The sequence below is a fragment of the Pipra filicauda genome, unplaced genomic scaffold (assembly GCF_003945595.2).
Source record: "Pipra filicauda isolate LSUMZ 115617 unplaced genomic scaffold, ASM394559v2 scaffold135_size2527700_pilon, whole genome shotgun sequence".
Taxonomy (NCBI): domain Eukaryota; kingdom Metazoa; phylum Chordata; class Aves; order Passeriformes; family Pipridae; genus Pipra; species Pipra filicauda.
This window is the reverse complement of record NW_024103829.1, coordinates 1,069,442-1,086,346: the sequence shown is the minus strand read 5'-3', so window position 1 is coordinate 1,086,346 and position 16,905 is coordinate 1,069,442. Positions and strand designations below refer to the sequence as shown.

Genomic DNA, 16,905 nt, shown 5'->3' with positions numbered 1-16,905 from the left:
CTTTTCTTCACCCTCCTACTGCATGCTCACATTCCTCCAAGCCAAGTCCACACTGCTCTCCCATTTTTCTGCTACACTCCCACTTTCCAAGCCACCCTTTCCAGTCTAGATAGATATCCTGCATGCACTGATTTACTGTGCACAAAACACTACTGAACATGCTAGGAAAAAGATATGGGAGATGTGCACCATTGCCTCCCCCCAGAGCAGCTACCAAGAGGCATCTGCATTTGCATTGCTGTTGGGAGTTGTTACACTGTGTATAATGTAAAGGCATATTCTTTTCACATACCTCTGCTTTACCTTCTGTATGCAAGTTTGGTGGGTCTAAGCCCACCTTCCCATGCCTAGCAAGTGGATCAGGGCACAGTGGATCAAGATGCACTTCAACTCTCAGCCACAGAGCCTGCATCTCCCACAACCTTGCTTTCAGTGCTGAACATCAACACCCAGATGAGTCAAAGCACCACTGCTAGTGAGGAGAAGGGATGTAAGGAAGAATACTATCAAACTCCACCTTTGCCCCTGCACACAAAGTCCACTATTTTCACAGCCACTTTGCCAACATTGGAAAGCATGCAGTGAAAAAGGCACTAACCAGGGTGAAGAATGCAGACACTGGTTCTCCATCAAAAGACAAGTTGACAGCAAAAAGGTTTAGATTTCCACAGTGATAAGCTTGGGAAAAGTATTTCTTCAGGACACAATACAACCACCACTTCCGAGGCTGCACAGATTTTGCCTGTCCCCCTTGCCTATACCTTTAGATTGCTGCTGGCCTGGTTTCTGCCTTTACAGCCAAGGCTTCCCACGACACTCAAATCTGCTGTTGCTAAGGATAATTTTCACTGGTTCCTTCCACACTAATGTATATTCTGACATAACCTAAAGCAAGCATCACTAGGGGGATTTAGTCAAAGAAATCTACTGGTAGTTTTATTTTGTAGTGGAAATCTGTAAAGCATATTTATCGTCAGCTTATATTTTACATGAAAGGTCTGATTTGGCTTGTCACGAAATAACAGAGCCCTGACATTGATTTGAGAATGATTAAAGCCTACAAAAACATCTCACCTGTCCTAGAACTAACTAGACTATAATCCCAGATACTTTTTGACTAATATTTAAAATAAAATGTTTCAAAAATGAGTCTCAAGATCTTAAATTAATTTAAATAAATTAGAAATGCATAGCCCAGTGATTGTGTAACTTCATTGAAGGTATAGGATTTATGGTAATATCAGTGAAACCAGAACATTTTCCAAACACAAGCAGACAAATAATATTAAAAACATTCATGCTGCAGAGTAATACAAAATAAAATATCACCTGATGAGCTCAAGCAATGACGATTTATATCTTTGAATTAACAAAATTTCTCTGTACATAAGACTGCAATTTTACAAACTGATATTTAGTTGAACATATTTATAACATAAATTATACACTATGTACAAACTTGGTTCTCCACAGAACTCTTTGTCCAGCATGCTTCAACACAGAAGTGATTTACCAATTTCTAGGAGAGGATGCTAGCTTTTCCTTTAATTTGAATACCAAAACACTTATCAAAACATGAAAAAAAGCCATTTTTTTAATGGCTTTTTAATGGCGCTGTTCTTAAGTCACTTGTTTGTTACCAGAAGAGTAGAACCAGCCACAACAATAAATAAATTTGCTTAATATCAACTAAAGACTTATATTCATGTGATCACACTTTCAACCTGAGTGCTTTTACAAGACTGTAGGATCCATTTATCTTCGCTTTTCTTGACACGTAGATCAAAATTGCAACTACAGGTACTGCTACCGCTGCTACAGAGGAGAATGCAATAATCAGTGGTAACATCTGATCTGGGTTTTCCAATCTTGCTGAAAATGGAAACAAAAGGAGAAAAAAGTGTAAAAACTGACTGAAACAGATATGTGTAAATCACTGTACAGGCAGGGTTTGGAACACTATTTCTGTTTTCATGCACAAAGCACATTTCAAAACATTTTCCTTACGTGTTTTTTTTTTTTTTTAACTTCATATTACACACTTTAATTCCTAGCCACTCAAACCCACCTGATACCATCTACAATGAAGAATACCATAAAATTAATGAAGAATACCAGAGGAATACCACATATTTTACCCAGGAAACATTTTGGTATGTTTCAACCTCCTGGAATCAATGCTTCAAGGGGAAGACCATGTTTAAAAAGCCCACTCTTTAGATATTTTTGTAACTGAACTTTGTCTGGATTAGTCTCATTGTTCATGCATGTGGACAGAAGTACAGCCAGGATTCACCTTTTTCTGGCCCTACCCTTAAAGCTACTGCACCTATTCAGGTTAGAGAGAAAGTAACATCCACACGGAACGGAGGTTAAATACAGCTTATTCTCACTAGGTGTTCTATTGTTTGGGTTGATTTGGGGTGTTTTTTTTTTTTAGGTTAACTGCAGTACTGTTGTGCAAGGATCAGCTATGAACTAGTTGTGCTCACCTTGACACAAAATTTACTAGAAAGTACAAACAAAATATGTTTAAGACAATAGATCTATCTACCTACAACAGCTACCTCAATCACTGTGATGTTTTCAACCGTACTGAAAACATGAAGCAAATATATGCCTATATAATTTTTGTTGACATTGTAGAGTAAAAAGGCTCCATTCACTGATGGTAGAATAATTTCTCCTGATGGACTTTTTTCAGGACCATCTCTGATGGTGTGTTACTGTATGTGCTACACGTAATAGTGATATTTTCCCCTTCTTTAACATTTTCTGATGGATATACTAACACAGTAATATTTTGGGGAGGAACTGAAAAGAAATGCAAGGTAGGATTTAGCAACAAACAGAAGTGAAAACTCCTGAGGTATCAGCAGCTTTTACACACGAAGTACTAATCCAGTTAATGGACCCACTATAATAGTTGAGCACGTAGCTTTAGACACTACTCTGCCACTAGCTATCCTTCACACACTGAAGCCAACAGAAAGAACATTTTATCAAGTGATAGATATCTTTTACATTATATGGAGCCTTTTCTTCTTTTCTTATTTTAAATTCACTGTTTATTTGAGTTCATGAAAGGACAGAGAAGTCGATGTCCTCTTTCAACATAAGAGAAACAGAAAAGGCAAAGGAAAGATCCTAGAACTGTATTTTTTTCCACTAGGTTCTGCAATTTTGCATCCTGTTTTCAAAGGTGGAAGTGGAACTATGAAAAATTTTGAAGCAGCAATTATTTTGTTCATCTGCCATTTTGGACAGAAGTTTTCATTAGCACCAAAACCCTAGCACTTAAAACAAGAACCTGTGCAACTCATCTCTGTTTAAAGACAATTCATTCTTAATGAAACTGAAGATGTCAATCTGTCTGTCTAAAACAAATCCTAATATTAACTCAGTATAGCAGTTATTTTAAGTAACCTTTGGCAGTGTTGAGATTGCTCTCCCAGCTCATTAATGGTATGCATGTGTATTTTCCTGCACCCTTTAGCTGAGCCCTGTCTGTGGTATATTTGCCATCTACTGTTTCAAGGTTTTGAACCAATCATCTATTTTTCTTTTACAGAGTACCCTGAACAGATGTAACATCCAAAAATATGCAAGGAATGGTAACACTTTCCTCTTGTATCACTGCACTTGAAGTGGAAATCAAAAGTGTATTTTTTGGTGCAGCTACAAAAATAGTAAAGAATAGGGGAGAGAGCTGGATTAGCGGCAGAAGTGATCCCTAAGCAATACACTGTTGCTATGCAATAGACAAAAGTGGCAGGGCTAAAGCAGAGAAGCCTGCTGACTACTGAAAATGGAACTTAGCTACCATTGCAGGTCAGTTGAGGAATCAGCATTTGTTACGGCTTAAAGGCAGCCTGAAAGAACAGGATACAGAGCTGAACTCAGAGGAGAGCCAGGGAGCTGTAATACAGTGCTTCCACAGTTAAGTTTCAGCATGTATTTTCTCTTTGAATCTTTTGTATGCAGATATACCCTGAGACCTATTTGGAAGAAAATACAGGCACTACACACCTTCTTTACCTGATGCATACATTTGGCAATTGGAAGGAGTGGTGAAAGCTCAACTGACATAAGAACCTTTCATAAGCTATCTGTACTAAGGCAGATTTCACACTTCACTGTTTAAAGCTGCCTAAATGACTTTTGTTTAAAGCTGCCTAAATGACTTAATGACATTAAGGACACATTTTAACTCCATTGACATCAAAGACAGAACCACCCCATTCTTCATAGAAGGAGATCTGGACCTAATATACGTAAAATAAAAAATTTGTTTTCCATCTTGTTCTACAAACCTTGAACAAATAATTTCACAGCTTTTTCCTCCTTGCCAAGTTGGTTATAAGCTTCACATTCGTAAAGCCCCAGATCTTGACTTTTTAAGTTCTGTATAGTTAAAGTTGCATTTCTAAAAATTTTCTCAAACTCCCCAGTGGCTTTCTTTTTCTTCCAAGAGATCACAGGAGATGGATTGCCAGAACTAGTACATTTCATCACCACAGTTTCTCCTTCTTTAACAGCAGTAGCAGGGGTAACAGAGATCATTGTATTCTTTGGTCCATCTGAAATGAAGAGTCCTATAGTTAATCATGATTGGATTTTTCAGAGAAGGATCCAACATGTCCTACTGGACGGTAGATTGTCAGCCTCCCAAAGTTAATTTCTTTTTCATTCTCAGAAAAAGTAAAGCAGACAGTATCAGAGTTTCCATACAAACCCTCCATAGCCTAAACATACTAACCAAGTACTCTAACCAAGACTGTTAAGAAGGCAGACCAATTTCTCACTCATTCAGATTCTGACTTAAGACTGTCATTACATTAAAGATTTCATGACTTAGTTTTGTTCATCAGCACTGCTCCTTTCTTTGGGAAGAGCAATGGACCATACTGATTTTTTTGTACTCACAGGGTTTTGTTTAATTTGATAGTTATATTTATCACAGAAGATTCAATTAATTATTTTTAAATGACTGGGAAAGCTTTACATATACTTACATTCCACATTAAGTGTTATTTCACTTTTACTGTTCCCAAACTTATTTTCTGCTACACATTCATAGCCTCCTCCATTTAGGAACATCACAGATGGAAGAAGGAGAATGCTCCCTGCACTGAAAGGCTCCATGTCTGCACTGTCAGATTTTCTCCTTAAAATAATCTTGGGAGGAGGGTTACTCTCAGCAGAACATTGTATGGAAACATTTTCTCCTTCTTGAACTGTTGTAGAAGGCGCAATGGAGAGCTCTGTAATGACCGGAGCACCTGCATGACAAAATAAAAGGATGTTATACTAATGTAAAAGTATTTAAGATGCAGAAGGTTTTAAGACAGTAGGAATTGCTTGCCCAAGGATCTATTCGTTTTGGTTTTGATCCCAGACTCTATCTGAGACTTTTGGCTCTGTTGAAACAGCGGCAATCAATAAAAATAAAAATAATAATAAAAACAAAATAGTTCTACCATTAAATTACTACTAAATTCATTACTAATGACTAAAACTAGTTAAAAGAAGGAGAATGTGATGTTCCTGTGAAATCACTATGTACATTATATTTCAAGGAAATAACAGTGTGTGTCCCCTCACCACTTTCTTAGATTCTTTTATGACTTTGAATGTTGCATTGTGGGAAATGTACAGAGGTATGCATATACAACAGTAAAGACAGAATTAGCTACTGAAAATTAAGCATAGAAAGATAAAGTACAGCCCAAAAAGAACAGTCATAAATTGAAGCTAAATCCTGAATATATAACAAGGAGCACTCCATAATTTCCTAATTTTTAGTGTTTCAGCATCCTTCAACCTAACAAGCAGCTGCCAGTTAAGTATGAGTTAATACAAGTTAAATTCAAGCAGACTTGTACCTTGTATAACAATGTCCACAGTTGCAGTCTCTGTTCTATTAGTTACCAGATTAATTACTTCACAGATGTACAGTCCTGAATCACTGAAACGGGCATGGGGAATAGAAAGGACATTGTTTTTTATCAGATGCTGAATGCTTTCGTCAGCCAAATGTTTTCTCCAGACTATTTGTGGTGGTGGGTTGCTCTCAGTCACACAAGTGAGTTTTAGAGAGTCTCCTTCCATTGGTGAGTTGCCTGGAGATGCAGTAATGATAGTATTTTGTGGACCAACTGTGAGAGAACAAAAGAAAGACAAGATCAGTAAGTAAATGAAGAATGACGAGCACATCTTTAAGACTAGTTTCTCTAGAACTACATTTCACAGAATACCAAGAAAAAATTATTAATGTGTATCCCAGTAACACAGTGGAACAATTTTTCCAGACTTGATAAGACATTTTGCTTGCAGCTTTGAAAGCTAAGCTAGACAAAATGTATACAATTTTTTTTACTTTTTTTTTCAATCTCCTTATTGTTTATAACTATAAACTTGGAATTCCTAGGCATACAATTCCAATTTTAAAAACATTTTTTTATTTGCATGATGCCATTTTTCTTCTGATCTTTACTTTCTGACCGAGTACCAGTGCCTTTGTGTGAAAGTCCTAGTACAAAAATACTTACAATTTGCATTCAGTTTCTGAGAAGATACTCTTTCTTTGGGTTTAAAGTCCATATAAGGAACTGGTAACTTGGCCACACAGATAATCTCTTTCCCAATATCTTCAGCCATGGGAATAAATGAATATGTCACGGTTTTGGTCTCTGTATTTGTGCTGTCATCTCCATAAAAATGTTTTTCGTGAAGAACATGTTCCTCTTTCTTTAGGATTAGCTCCAGGTGCTCAGAAGGATACACATCAGGAATTTTACAGATGACAGTGACTGTTCCTCCAGCAACTGAGGATGGGCTGATCTCAATGACAGGATCACTGGGGAAAGCTAAAAGAATAAAATCAGTTTCTTTAGACCAGCAGAGATGAAAAGTAGAGTCAAGATGAGAGCAAGATCCAGATAGCAAACATCTTGAATTTAGAGGTGTTCAGAACATGACATTATATCAACTTTATTACAAGACCTACAGGTCTTTTATTTGTACAATTTCTGAAATATGATCGCAAAAAATCGAGTAAGATCCAGCAAGGCACCTTGGCAGTGGTACAGCTGCCTAAACACAGGTACTCAGAGCAATTCATGCACTGGTGGTATCCTGTTTTCTCTCCTGGTGGGTTTAGACATCTGAATCATTCCCCTGAGAACTACAAAGGCTTTGATTTTTTCCCCCAGCTCTGTGACTGTATTCAGGGAGCCAAGAATAAGAATAACTAAGATTAGTACCTACTAAGCTCAGTCCAGAAAGCTAAGCAGAAAAAGGCTAAGAAAGTGTCCTTCACAGACAGATAAAGGAATCTTACAAGGAAATACACGTTGAGCTATAGCAAACTCATTATCCTAAATTACAAGTTAACTACCAACCACAATTATGGATTTTTTATCATAAAAATCATGCACTACTTACAGAGAATTTTACTTTTACTTACAGTAAAGTTCAACTTTGACACTCTTCTCTTTTTTCCCTTTCTTATCACAGAAGACAGTACACAGATAATCATGAGAATTCACAACACTAACTGGATTCATAGTCAAGGTAGAGTATGTCCCATGGTTGTTCACTGTTCCTCCAAGGGGGTTGTCCATTTGTGTTCTCCAGGAAAAACTTGGTGATGCACAGCCAGTAGTATTGCATGTGAGTACGAGTGTTTCTCCAATCTGGGCAACAATTTTATTAGCAGGTATAATCTCCATTTCAAAAGCTTTAACTATAATAGGGAGAAAATACACAAATTCAGCAGCTTTCTCAACATTTATTTTCTATTTCTTCTCATGTTCTACTGTGATATAAGGTCTTTATGTTTCAAATTTACTTTATAGATACATGGAAGTTAAACTAAAAAAACTCGTACAGTGGTTTACATCTCCAATAACCATAGGCATTGTTATTTTGTCTAAGGTAATACAGACTCAGATGACTAACAAACAGTTCTCATGTATAAAATGGGATAAACCCAATGCTGTCAGTGAAAAGAAATGCATTGGCACAGTATAACATTTTTTTTGTCAGGTGAATCTGGTTCTAAAACATTGCAACATTTGAGGGGAGACAGTAAGATAGCAAGGACAACTTTAGAAACACTTTCAACAGGACATTTAGTACCAAAAGTCACCAATACTGTCAGGAACAACAGTAAAAATCAAACATTCAGTGACACACTGCAGTTGTCTCCTAGACTGTCTTTTAGCAAACTCAGTAAGAAAATGATTGTGTCTTTGCAGAGCACAGAAAAGCTCAAAATAAGTGTCAAAAAAAGGTTCCTGACATTTTGACAGAACTACTTAATTGACAGTTGTATTCACTGAAATGAAAAAGTAACTGGAACAAAGAGAAATAAAGATCAAACAGTAAATTTTAGGTCAGTTTATGCTTAAAAAAAACAAAACCAAATAAAACAAGCAACCCCTCTCCCCAACTTACCAGTCCTTAGCACATACAAAATTACTAGCACAGCCTGGCTTGCTCTTCCCATTTGTTTCAACATTTGTAATTGCTGTTACCAGGTAAAGAAAGTAAATTCAAAACTTTTGCTTTCTATTTTCTGTGAAGAAGCACAGTGAGATCTTGCTGCTCTGCAACAGTTTATTAGAAGAGCTCTAGCGTGCTCTTTATAAAGGCTCTCCTCCAGCTGGAGTGGGAAATCCCCGGACAGGGAAATCCAGAGCAGGGAGGAAAAGACCCATATCGGGCTGTGCCGGTTGGCTCAGCGCCCTCTGCTGCTTTGTGAAAGGCCAGGAAAATAATAAACATTAACATTTGTAAATATAGTGCATACTACACTTTGAAAGATCAAGTCAAGATCTGATCCTGCAAACAACTGATAAAATGGAAGTATGTGGGTGATTCCAAGTAATTGAATGGCACTTTATCTCAGATGTAAAAGTTATTCAATTTTGTTTTCAGTGAAAATATTTGTGTAGGTCTGAATCTTGAGAACACTTTTAACAATGCTCAGCTCTGTAAAGAGCATTGTGCTGTAAATAGCATTTCAAAGTATTCCCTTTGAAAACTGTGCTACCAGTTGAGGTGATGTTACTCGTTCCGAAATAATTTTGATCCCTAAACATGAAGAAATAAGTCAGATAACAGAAGTCCGGAGATCTGACTTAATCAGCCTGAAACAGGCTCATACTATTCAAAATGAACTAATAATCCCAACTCCATTTAAAAATGTCCATTAGTGATATGCCTCTCAGATCTCTTATGTCCTGTTTATATATAAGTGAAGTATAGCAGTTATAGAAGAGCTTGGGGATTATTTTCAGTATTTGTTTTCCAATGGGTATTCAAAGCCAGTCTGGAATATTTCTGAGGACAACTATTACTGCCTAATATAGCAACAATGTTATGAAAAAAGTAAACTAACATTTTCAGTGTTTAATTTTCAGCTGGAAAATGCTACCAATGCAAAGGTTTCTACATCTCAGTTGTTTACGTATTCGACTACTTGCGTAATTCAGGCACTGCAGAGCGATCCGGACAGGCTGGATCAGCGGGATGAGGCCAATTGTATGAGGTTCAACAAGGCAAGTGTTGGGTCCTGCACTTGGGTCACTACAACCCCAGGCTACACTACAGGCTGGGGAAAGGGTGGCTGGGAAGCAGCTCTGGGGAAAAAGACCTGGGGGGTGCTGGTTGACAGTGGCTGAACATGAGTCGGCAGTGTGCCCAGGTGGCCAAAACAGCCAATGGCATCCTGGCCTGGATCAGAAATAGTGTGGCCAGCAGGACCAGGGCAGTGCCCATCCCCCTCTGCTTGGCACTGGGGAGGCCACACCAGTTTTGGGCCTCTCACTTCAAGAAAGACATTGAGACGCTGGAATGACGAGAGGAAAGGGCCTCAAATTGCACCAGGCAAGGTTTAGATTATATATTAGGAAAAAATTCTTCACTGAAGGGTGGTTAGGCATTGGAATAGACTGCCTAGGAAAGTGGTGCAATGATCATCCCTGGAAGTGTTCAGAAATGTCTGGATGTGGCACCCGGCAATATGGTTTAGCGGTAAACATGGCAGTGCAGAGTTAAAAGAGGTCTTTTCCAACATAAAGGATTCTATGATTCTATACTGGTCAGTTACAAATCACTGAGCAAAAGAAGCAAGAAATTCAGAACAAAACATGTGTTTTCAAAACGTCTCTGGTAAATCTTTTGGTATGTAACAGTTTGGACATTTGATGTCTGTGAAATACTGTAATCACATAGCACATTTTATAAACAGCACAGATTCAAATATCTAGTAAGTGAGTGATAACTTGGAAAAATAAGGGCTGAAGTGACAACATTGTAAATGTTAAAGAAATCTATCTGCTGAAAAGTTGGCACTACATCAATATATGTTTTAAGTGAAGCAGATTTTATATGGTTAATAACCTAATGCTAGTTCTAAAATACCCTGTTCAGGTGAGAGTTGTACCACAGGATGTAATGGTCCTTCTGGCCTACAGTCACCACGACTTCTTCAGGCACTATTTTTTGTTGTTTTTCACCTAACTGCAGCCAGCCATACCTTTGCATCCTCATCAAAGGACAGCTGGACAGCACAAGCTGCACTGGGTAAAATAGGAAGCATCAACCACTTTTTTCCTCGCTTATCATAAACTCATAAATATGAAAGGGAATTCATGATAGTGGAAAGATAAAATTGTGATCTCAGCCAGAAAGGATGTCTTCAAAATAATAGTAATTAATAATAAATGAACAAAACACCCCAAGAAAACCCAATTACCCAGTAGACAATAAGACAAGGAAATCTGAAGCATCTAGCAATGCCTAACCAAATTCAATGAAAATGTCACAGTAGCTTCTACCATAATATTTTATTTTTATTATCACCATCATAACTTTTTCTTTGTTAGAGAAGGAGGAAGAATAAAAAAAATCTCAGAAGTCTCAGGAAATGAAAGCAGAATACTGTTCTGAAAGTAATGCTATCAAATACAAAAATCCAAAATCTATCCAGAATAGATAACAATACATTTACAGAATTTTATTTGATTTCACAGAAAATGGTTTTGTTGAAGAAAAGCACTCTCTCAGTTAAGTTGCAAATAAATACTTTAAAATCACAGGCAGAGAGAAGCAAGAAATGAAACTCTTCTGCTTGGACTGCTTAAATAGTCATAAGCTAAGCTGAAGAAGAAAGGGCAAAATTTCCTTGTTTCTGGGAAATCAGTTTCTAAACAAAGATATGAACATAGGAGGCCATATCCGCATGCTGGAAAAATTTTAATTAAGTCCTTCATCAGATAACATGAAATAGGAAATAACTCTGATTCAGCTCTCAGCAGATTAAACTGGACAGCTGCCATTAACTTTAGTGCAGTTGGATCCTTACCAGAGGGACTACTATACCGGGTGATCAGACAAATTTAACTCAGACAGTATAGGTAAGAGCAGAGTTAGCCAACAAATATTATTAAAGAAAGTACAGATCTGCCACAAAATTAAAAAAATTCTTAAAATTTGCTCTTTACCCAACTTCAAATGTGAGCTTCCTATATATTTTAAAAAGAATATGTACTTTACTGTTACTCCTACTAGTCTCAGCATCAGCCTCTAAATAGGGAAATGGGTACCAAGTTTGCTTGTTTTTAGAACCGTCTGTACTATCTGAAAACAAACAGAGATCAGCTGACAAGTTTTAGCAGTTTACCTCAAGAGTTCAAATAATCTAGGTTTTTATTCAAACAGCACAGAGGAGGATGCTGGGGATAAAAACAGAGGATGCATCTACATCCACAGTGAGATAAGTATTATAGGATCAACTGGAAAAAATCTTGACACATGCAGAGCGTAATGAAGTCTGGAATGAAACAAGTATTACAAGAATATCACTAAAGGCAAAAAAGATTAAAAGAATTACGCACTGGGACATAAATATATGTTTTCCAATACACCCGTTAATCAAAAGAGACTTTTCTCAGGCTTTGATGGACAAAGACAAAACAATTGTGTGTCTCAGAAGGGAGTCTGGAAATACCGAACACATCATTTTTGGCCTGGCATCAGAATACACAAATGTCCTTCGGGAAACAAACTTACATCAGACTTTTCCAGAATGTAAGAAAAGAAACTGTTTCAGAACTGTGCTAAGTATTTGCTTTAACTCACACTTCTACAATCCTGTTAAATACCTATATGATGTACTTACTAGTTTCCTCTTGACAAAAGAGATAGGAAGTTCTTGATGCCTTAATGAATTATTTGAACAAAATGCACATTATCCAATGTGTTACTTATCCAACATTTATAATCCTCTTCTTGCATTTTTAATGTACTGCCCTGTCTCCAGGAGGCTATCAGGGGAAAGCTGAAAGGCAAAACCTCTTGCAGAATTTGAGGTCTTAAAACCTTCACCACTGGTTTTGTGATTTATGGCCAAGGACCTACAGTGAGGAGGGCTAATCCTTTTGGCAGAGGAAATTTAAAAAAAAGAAGGTAGAAGGAGATTCATCTAATTTGACATTCTGTTTCCTGCATCAGCAACAAAATGCTTCATGGCATTTCACTCCTGTATCTGCATCTAGAGCTACCATTTGGGATTTCTCCTAAAAATACTCAGTACTGGAATTACAGCCTTTGTACAGGATCCCAACACAGAAACATATCCAATATATTTATTATTTAAGATCTCTGTGTCCCATCAGATTGAGAGGACAGAATTCTTCTGTGGAAGGCTTGACACTCAGGTGAGAGGATGCAGCAAAGTCTGACTTAACAGTTCTTCAGCCTCGTATCACAGAGGTATTACAGCAAGTTTATACTTAGGTCCCTCACACATCTCAGGAAAGATATCCTTGGGATGCACACTGGGTGCCTTAGTAAAGCAAGCCTCTTCCAGAGTTTCTGATGCTTTATGGAAGCAGTTGGAATGAAGAGTTTCCACCCCACTCAGAGTGTCTACAGTATGATCATGCCTAAAGGACAAGAGCCAGAGCAATGTGCTGTAACTCAAATGAGAACTATTCTCAGAGGGAAAACAGACATGCATCAGCAAAGAAGGAATGCTCTTCAGGCACCACATCCAAGGAAATACCTTTAATATGGTCAAATCTTGATGAAGTAATAGAAAAAACACGAACCTGGAGGACATATATGAATACTGCTGACTATATGGCTAATACAGCAGGTAATGATCTGCCAGTCTAAATTTTCAGTTCTCAGCAACCTCAATAGCCTGCTATTTGGGTTATACACTGTCTCCTTCCTCAGTGCCTACTGGCTTTTTGTTTCCCAGAACTTCTTGACCCTTTACTTCTCCTGATTCCCTCCACCTGCTTTCTCATCACCTGACAATAATACAACCTCAGTATAGCCCCAAGAGGGGGAGGAAAGCATCACTGACTCCCTATAATTTCCATCTCCGGCTGGGAAGGATGAGATCTACATGCAGATCTATTTAAAGGGTTGTGTCTGTTTCAGGAATTGTAACTTTGTACCTAACTACAAAAAGAACACCAACGCATTACCCTGTAACCCACATCACACCTTACAATTGTACTCCACATCTAACTTGTCATCTATTGCAAGAAGGAAAAAAAAAAAAAAGAAACATCTTAAGAAAGTTTTATCATCTGCTTCTTTCCCTTTTCTGGAATTTCTTAAATACTGTATATAAAAATAAATGCATCTACTTCCTCTTTATCTTTCTCAGGCACCAGCTTCCCAGCTATGACACTTCCTGTTTGGTGAGTCTGAAGGCATCCAGAATCCACAAAGGTGCCAGATAAAATAATACAGAAGTATGATAACTTGCATAGACTACAAAACAGCTAATTTCTTATTTTCTTCTATTCAGACGCATTGTCCATTTCACTTTACAGAAAGAACCAAAAGTTCATCTACTAATAAATAGAAGCCACCAGAGAAAAAAGTCCCTATTTTTTATAGTCTATTGTTGCTGGCAAAAAACAAGCTGTGGAAATTCCAAATTCTATTTCTAAAAAAAAGAAAGTATGATTTTAGTGATGCTGAATCTAAAAATGAAACTGTTGAATAGCCTTTAAATCCACATACTTAAAGTGCCAAGTACTGTACTGCACGTCAAACTTCATTATTTTCGATAGCTGAGCTCCTATTGTCTTCATAGTGACATAGGTAAAAAAAAAGTTTCCTGCTTGAAATATTATCCATTATCAAATACAAGCCTTGGAGCACTCAAAATTTCTTTGGGAATTTTGAAGTAAGAGTTCAGATCTGCTTTTATTTTCATCCAAATACACAAATACGTATCAAAATCATTTGTTCTCACTGGAGCTATACCTTTTTCAGACAAAACTAATTCAAAATGGTCAGAGTAAAAGAGTGGGACAAAGTGTAGATGGGTCAAAGTGCAGATGCTGGCTAGAACCTAGGATATGGCAAGATAAAGTCAGAGGAAAACATTTAAGAAGGAATATGACCAAGTTAATAAATTCCCTCAACATTCTACATGAAATTCCAATACCACTAAATATTGTTGTGTACCTCATTAAGGCAAGTATTTCACAGGATCAAAATAAGTTTATCAAGACAGGGGTGGAGAACTATTTGAACGAGCTTTGTTATTACTTACCAGCAGTCACTCTCCAATGCACCTGTGGATCAGTCACGTCCCTATTTCCCATCTCCTTCCTGTTCTTCAGTCATGAGGTACATGTATGTCCCTATGGACCAAGATGAGAGCAAGGTCTGTAACAGACAATTTCACCTGGAAGAATGCAGAACTTGGATTCTCCTAGGCAGGAGAATCCTACTGATAACTGCACTGCTACTAATTGATTATCCTTCAACTTGTCTATGAGAATACATTCTTTTTTCTCTTACACTTGTTCATATTCTGAAGAACCACGTTCAGCTCTATAGATATTATTTTTGCTGCCTTGTATTATAGAAATGTTATCGTTGTACTCCTAAGGTGGATTGGCTCACTAACAGGTAGAAATATTACACAGATATCAGAAAGAAATTAAATTACTTAACACTGCATGATTCAAGATTCATAATTTTTAAATCTTCCATATCGGTATGAATTACAGGGATTGCACAGTCTCATTATTTTGTTCACTTTTTTTAAAGACACATAAAGAAATCTTTCTTTTATCTAGATATTGTAATTTTTCTCTCTCTGGAAGTGGACTGAAAGTTCTAAAGAAAATGACCCTCCAAATAGAAACAAAAGGGAATGAACCGATTTTTACTTCCATCAAGCCAAAATGACAAGTATCCAAGAGAAAGCATTTTGCAGTATCTGTGTATGATTGTGTGTTTGTACACATACTGATAAACGAAGTGACACTTGAAACCAGCTGCAAATCTATTAGGGATCTGGCACCTTTCCTTTATCTCTTAAATGTGCTCTACCTTAAATCAAAAACATGTTGTTTCTTTACTTAGACTGTTTCACTCTTTACTTTTTTTCCCCACACAGTTAAGTATCATCTTAACTGCTCCATTTGTTGACACTTTCATGGAAGGAATATGCCGAAGTAGGAGTGGCTAGGTGACAAAAACCATGAGCAGCTGAATTTTTCTAGATAGGCAAGGGTAAAAAAGACGCAAGCTACTGGAATTTATTCCCCCTTCCCCGACAATTACTTGGCTAGGCATCAAAGCCCCAGTCCTTGTAGTCTGATATAGACAATGGAGCAAGAATGACTTTCATAGTTGTGTCACCCTCAATCACAGACCATGTTACTCTCTAGTGATAAGAGAGGCAACTTGAGAAATGTGACACATTTGAAATTGCCGACAGGCAGGACAAAGGTCTGTGCTGAATTAGTATGAGAAATATTTGACTGCCAACATTCCAATGCTTCTTAGCCAAGAATCCCTCCTGAAATTTTCCAAGAATTGTATCTGAATACCAAATCATAAGTAACAGATGGTTTAATGACCCTTTTGGTTGGATAAGTTTTGCTTTGCTTTGACTGAATTTCTGACTATAGTAAGCTCCACACCATGAGGAACAGATGTTGGTACCTCTCTTTCAAAAGCTCAGCTCCAGACAAATGCTCTGTCTATTCAGTGTTCTGGCTGAGGTTCTCTCTCTGCTGAATGAAATCACTATTGACTAAGTCAGATGATCATGCAGCTACTGAGAGGGAGTTCACTTGGAAGCTGGCACATCCTAACGGGAAAGAAAACAATTCCGTGCACTGGGCAGTTTCTAAAAGATAAGGAAGATGTAAATGTTGTATATGCAGTGTTGAATCCTTTTGCGGATGAAGGATCAAACCCAGTTAAGTTCTGGTAGGTTCATGAGCTTGAGATTAGTCTTACCTCTGTAACATCTTTCTCTATGCAGAATATCAAGTAGCACGGTGACTTGGTACCTGCAAAACCAACAGGACGAAGGAATAGGAATTTCCAGAGACATGTGAGGGTGAATTCATTAAGATTTTAAGTAAATTATCTTACACTGAGTTTCCTAGATTATTTGAATGAATATAATACAATTATCTCACACTGAAAGGAAATACACTCTAGCAATTCGTTACTATGGATAAAAAGTGCTTGATACAAAACTATCAGCCTATAAATGATTTCTTATTATACTGATTCATCTGTTAGGGTACCAATACCTAGCTTCTGACTTTGCTTTTGTTGTACTCTCAGGTGTCTTGTACTAATTCTACTAAATTTTGTGGCATGAAGAGATTGTCATTCTGCCTCTAAGGTAAGCATATGGATCCTGTTGTAGGTTATGGATTCACAAAATGTGCCATTACTTATCAAATATATTCTATCGACAATTTAGGACCTAAGATAATTTAAGAAAAATTGTTTCCCTTTATTGTGTATATTGTATTTCTTAATTGTAATGTTTATTTTAAATTTATTTTTATATGCAATTTATTAATTGAAAAATTAATAAATAAAATTTAT

The 16,905-nt window shown here is 37.2% G+C and overlaps 1 protein-coding gene across 7 annotated transcripts in view; it reads right to left on the bottom strand.

Moving 5' to 3' along the window:
- Positions 1 to 1,201: 1,201 nt before the first annotated feature.
- Positions 1,202 to 16,905, bottom strand: part of VCAM1 (vascular cell adhesion molecule 1) — a 41,282-nt gene continuing 25,578 nt past the window's right edge. For 5 of the 7 annotated variants that reach the window (XM_039378334.1, XM_027740801.2, XM_039378337.1 and 2 more), the window contains 8 exons: positions 16,300 to 16,352; positions 14,594 to 14,684; positions 7,469 to 7,747; positions 6,552 to 6,869; positions 5,886 to 6,158; positions 5,016 to 5,282; positions 4,314 to 4,580; positions 1,202 to 1,872 (listed from right to left, as the gene is read on the bottom strand). In XM_039378334.1, the coding sequence (XP_039234268.1) occupies positions 1,712 to 1,872; positions 4,314 to 4,580; positions 5,016 to 5,282; positions 5,886 to 6,158; positions 6,552 to 6,869; positions 7,469 to 7,747; positions 14,594 to 14,645 (1,617 nt within the window). In that variant the 5' untranslated portion in view covers positions 14,646 to 14,684; positions 16,300 to 16,352 and the 3' untranslated portion in view covers positions 1,202 to 1,711. Of the gene's footprint in view, positions 1,873 to 4,313; positions 4,581 to 5,015; positions 5,283 to 5,885; positions 6,159 to 6,551; positions 6,870 to 7,468; positions 7,748 to 8,460; positions 8,620 to 14,593; positions 14,685 to 15,999; positions 16,261 to 16,299; positions 16,353 to 16,905 lie in introns of those variants that run through there. The other 2 variants (XM_027740804.2, XM_027740800.2) reach the window with 2 other exon arrangements.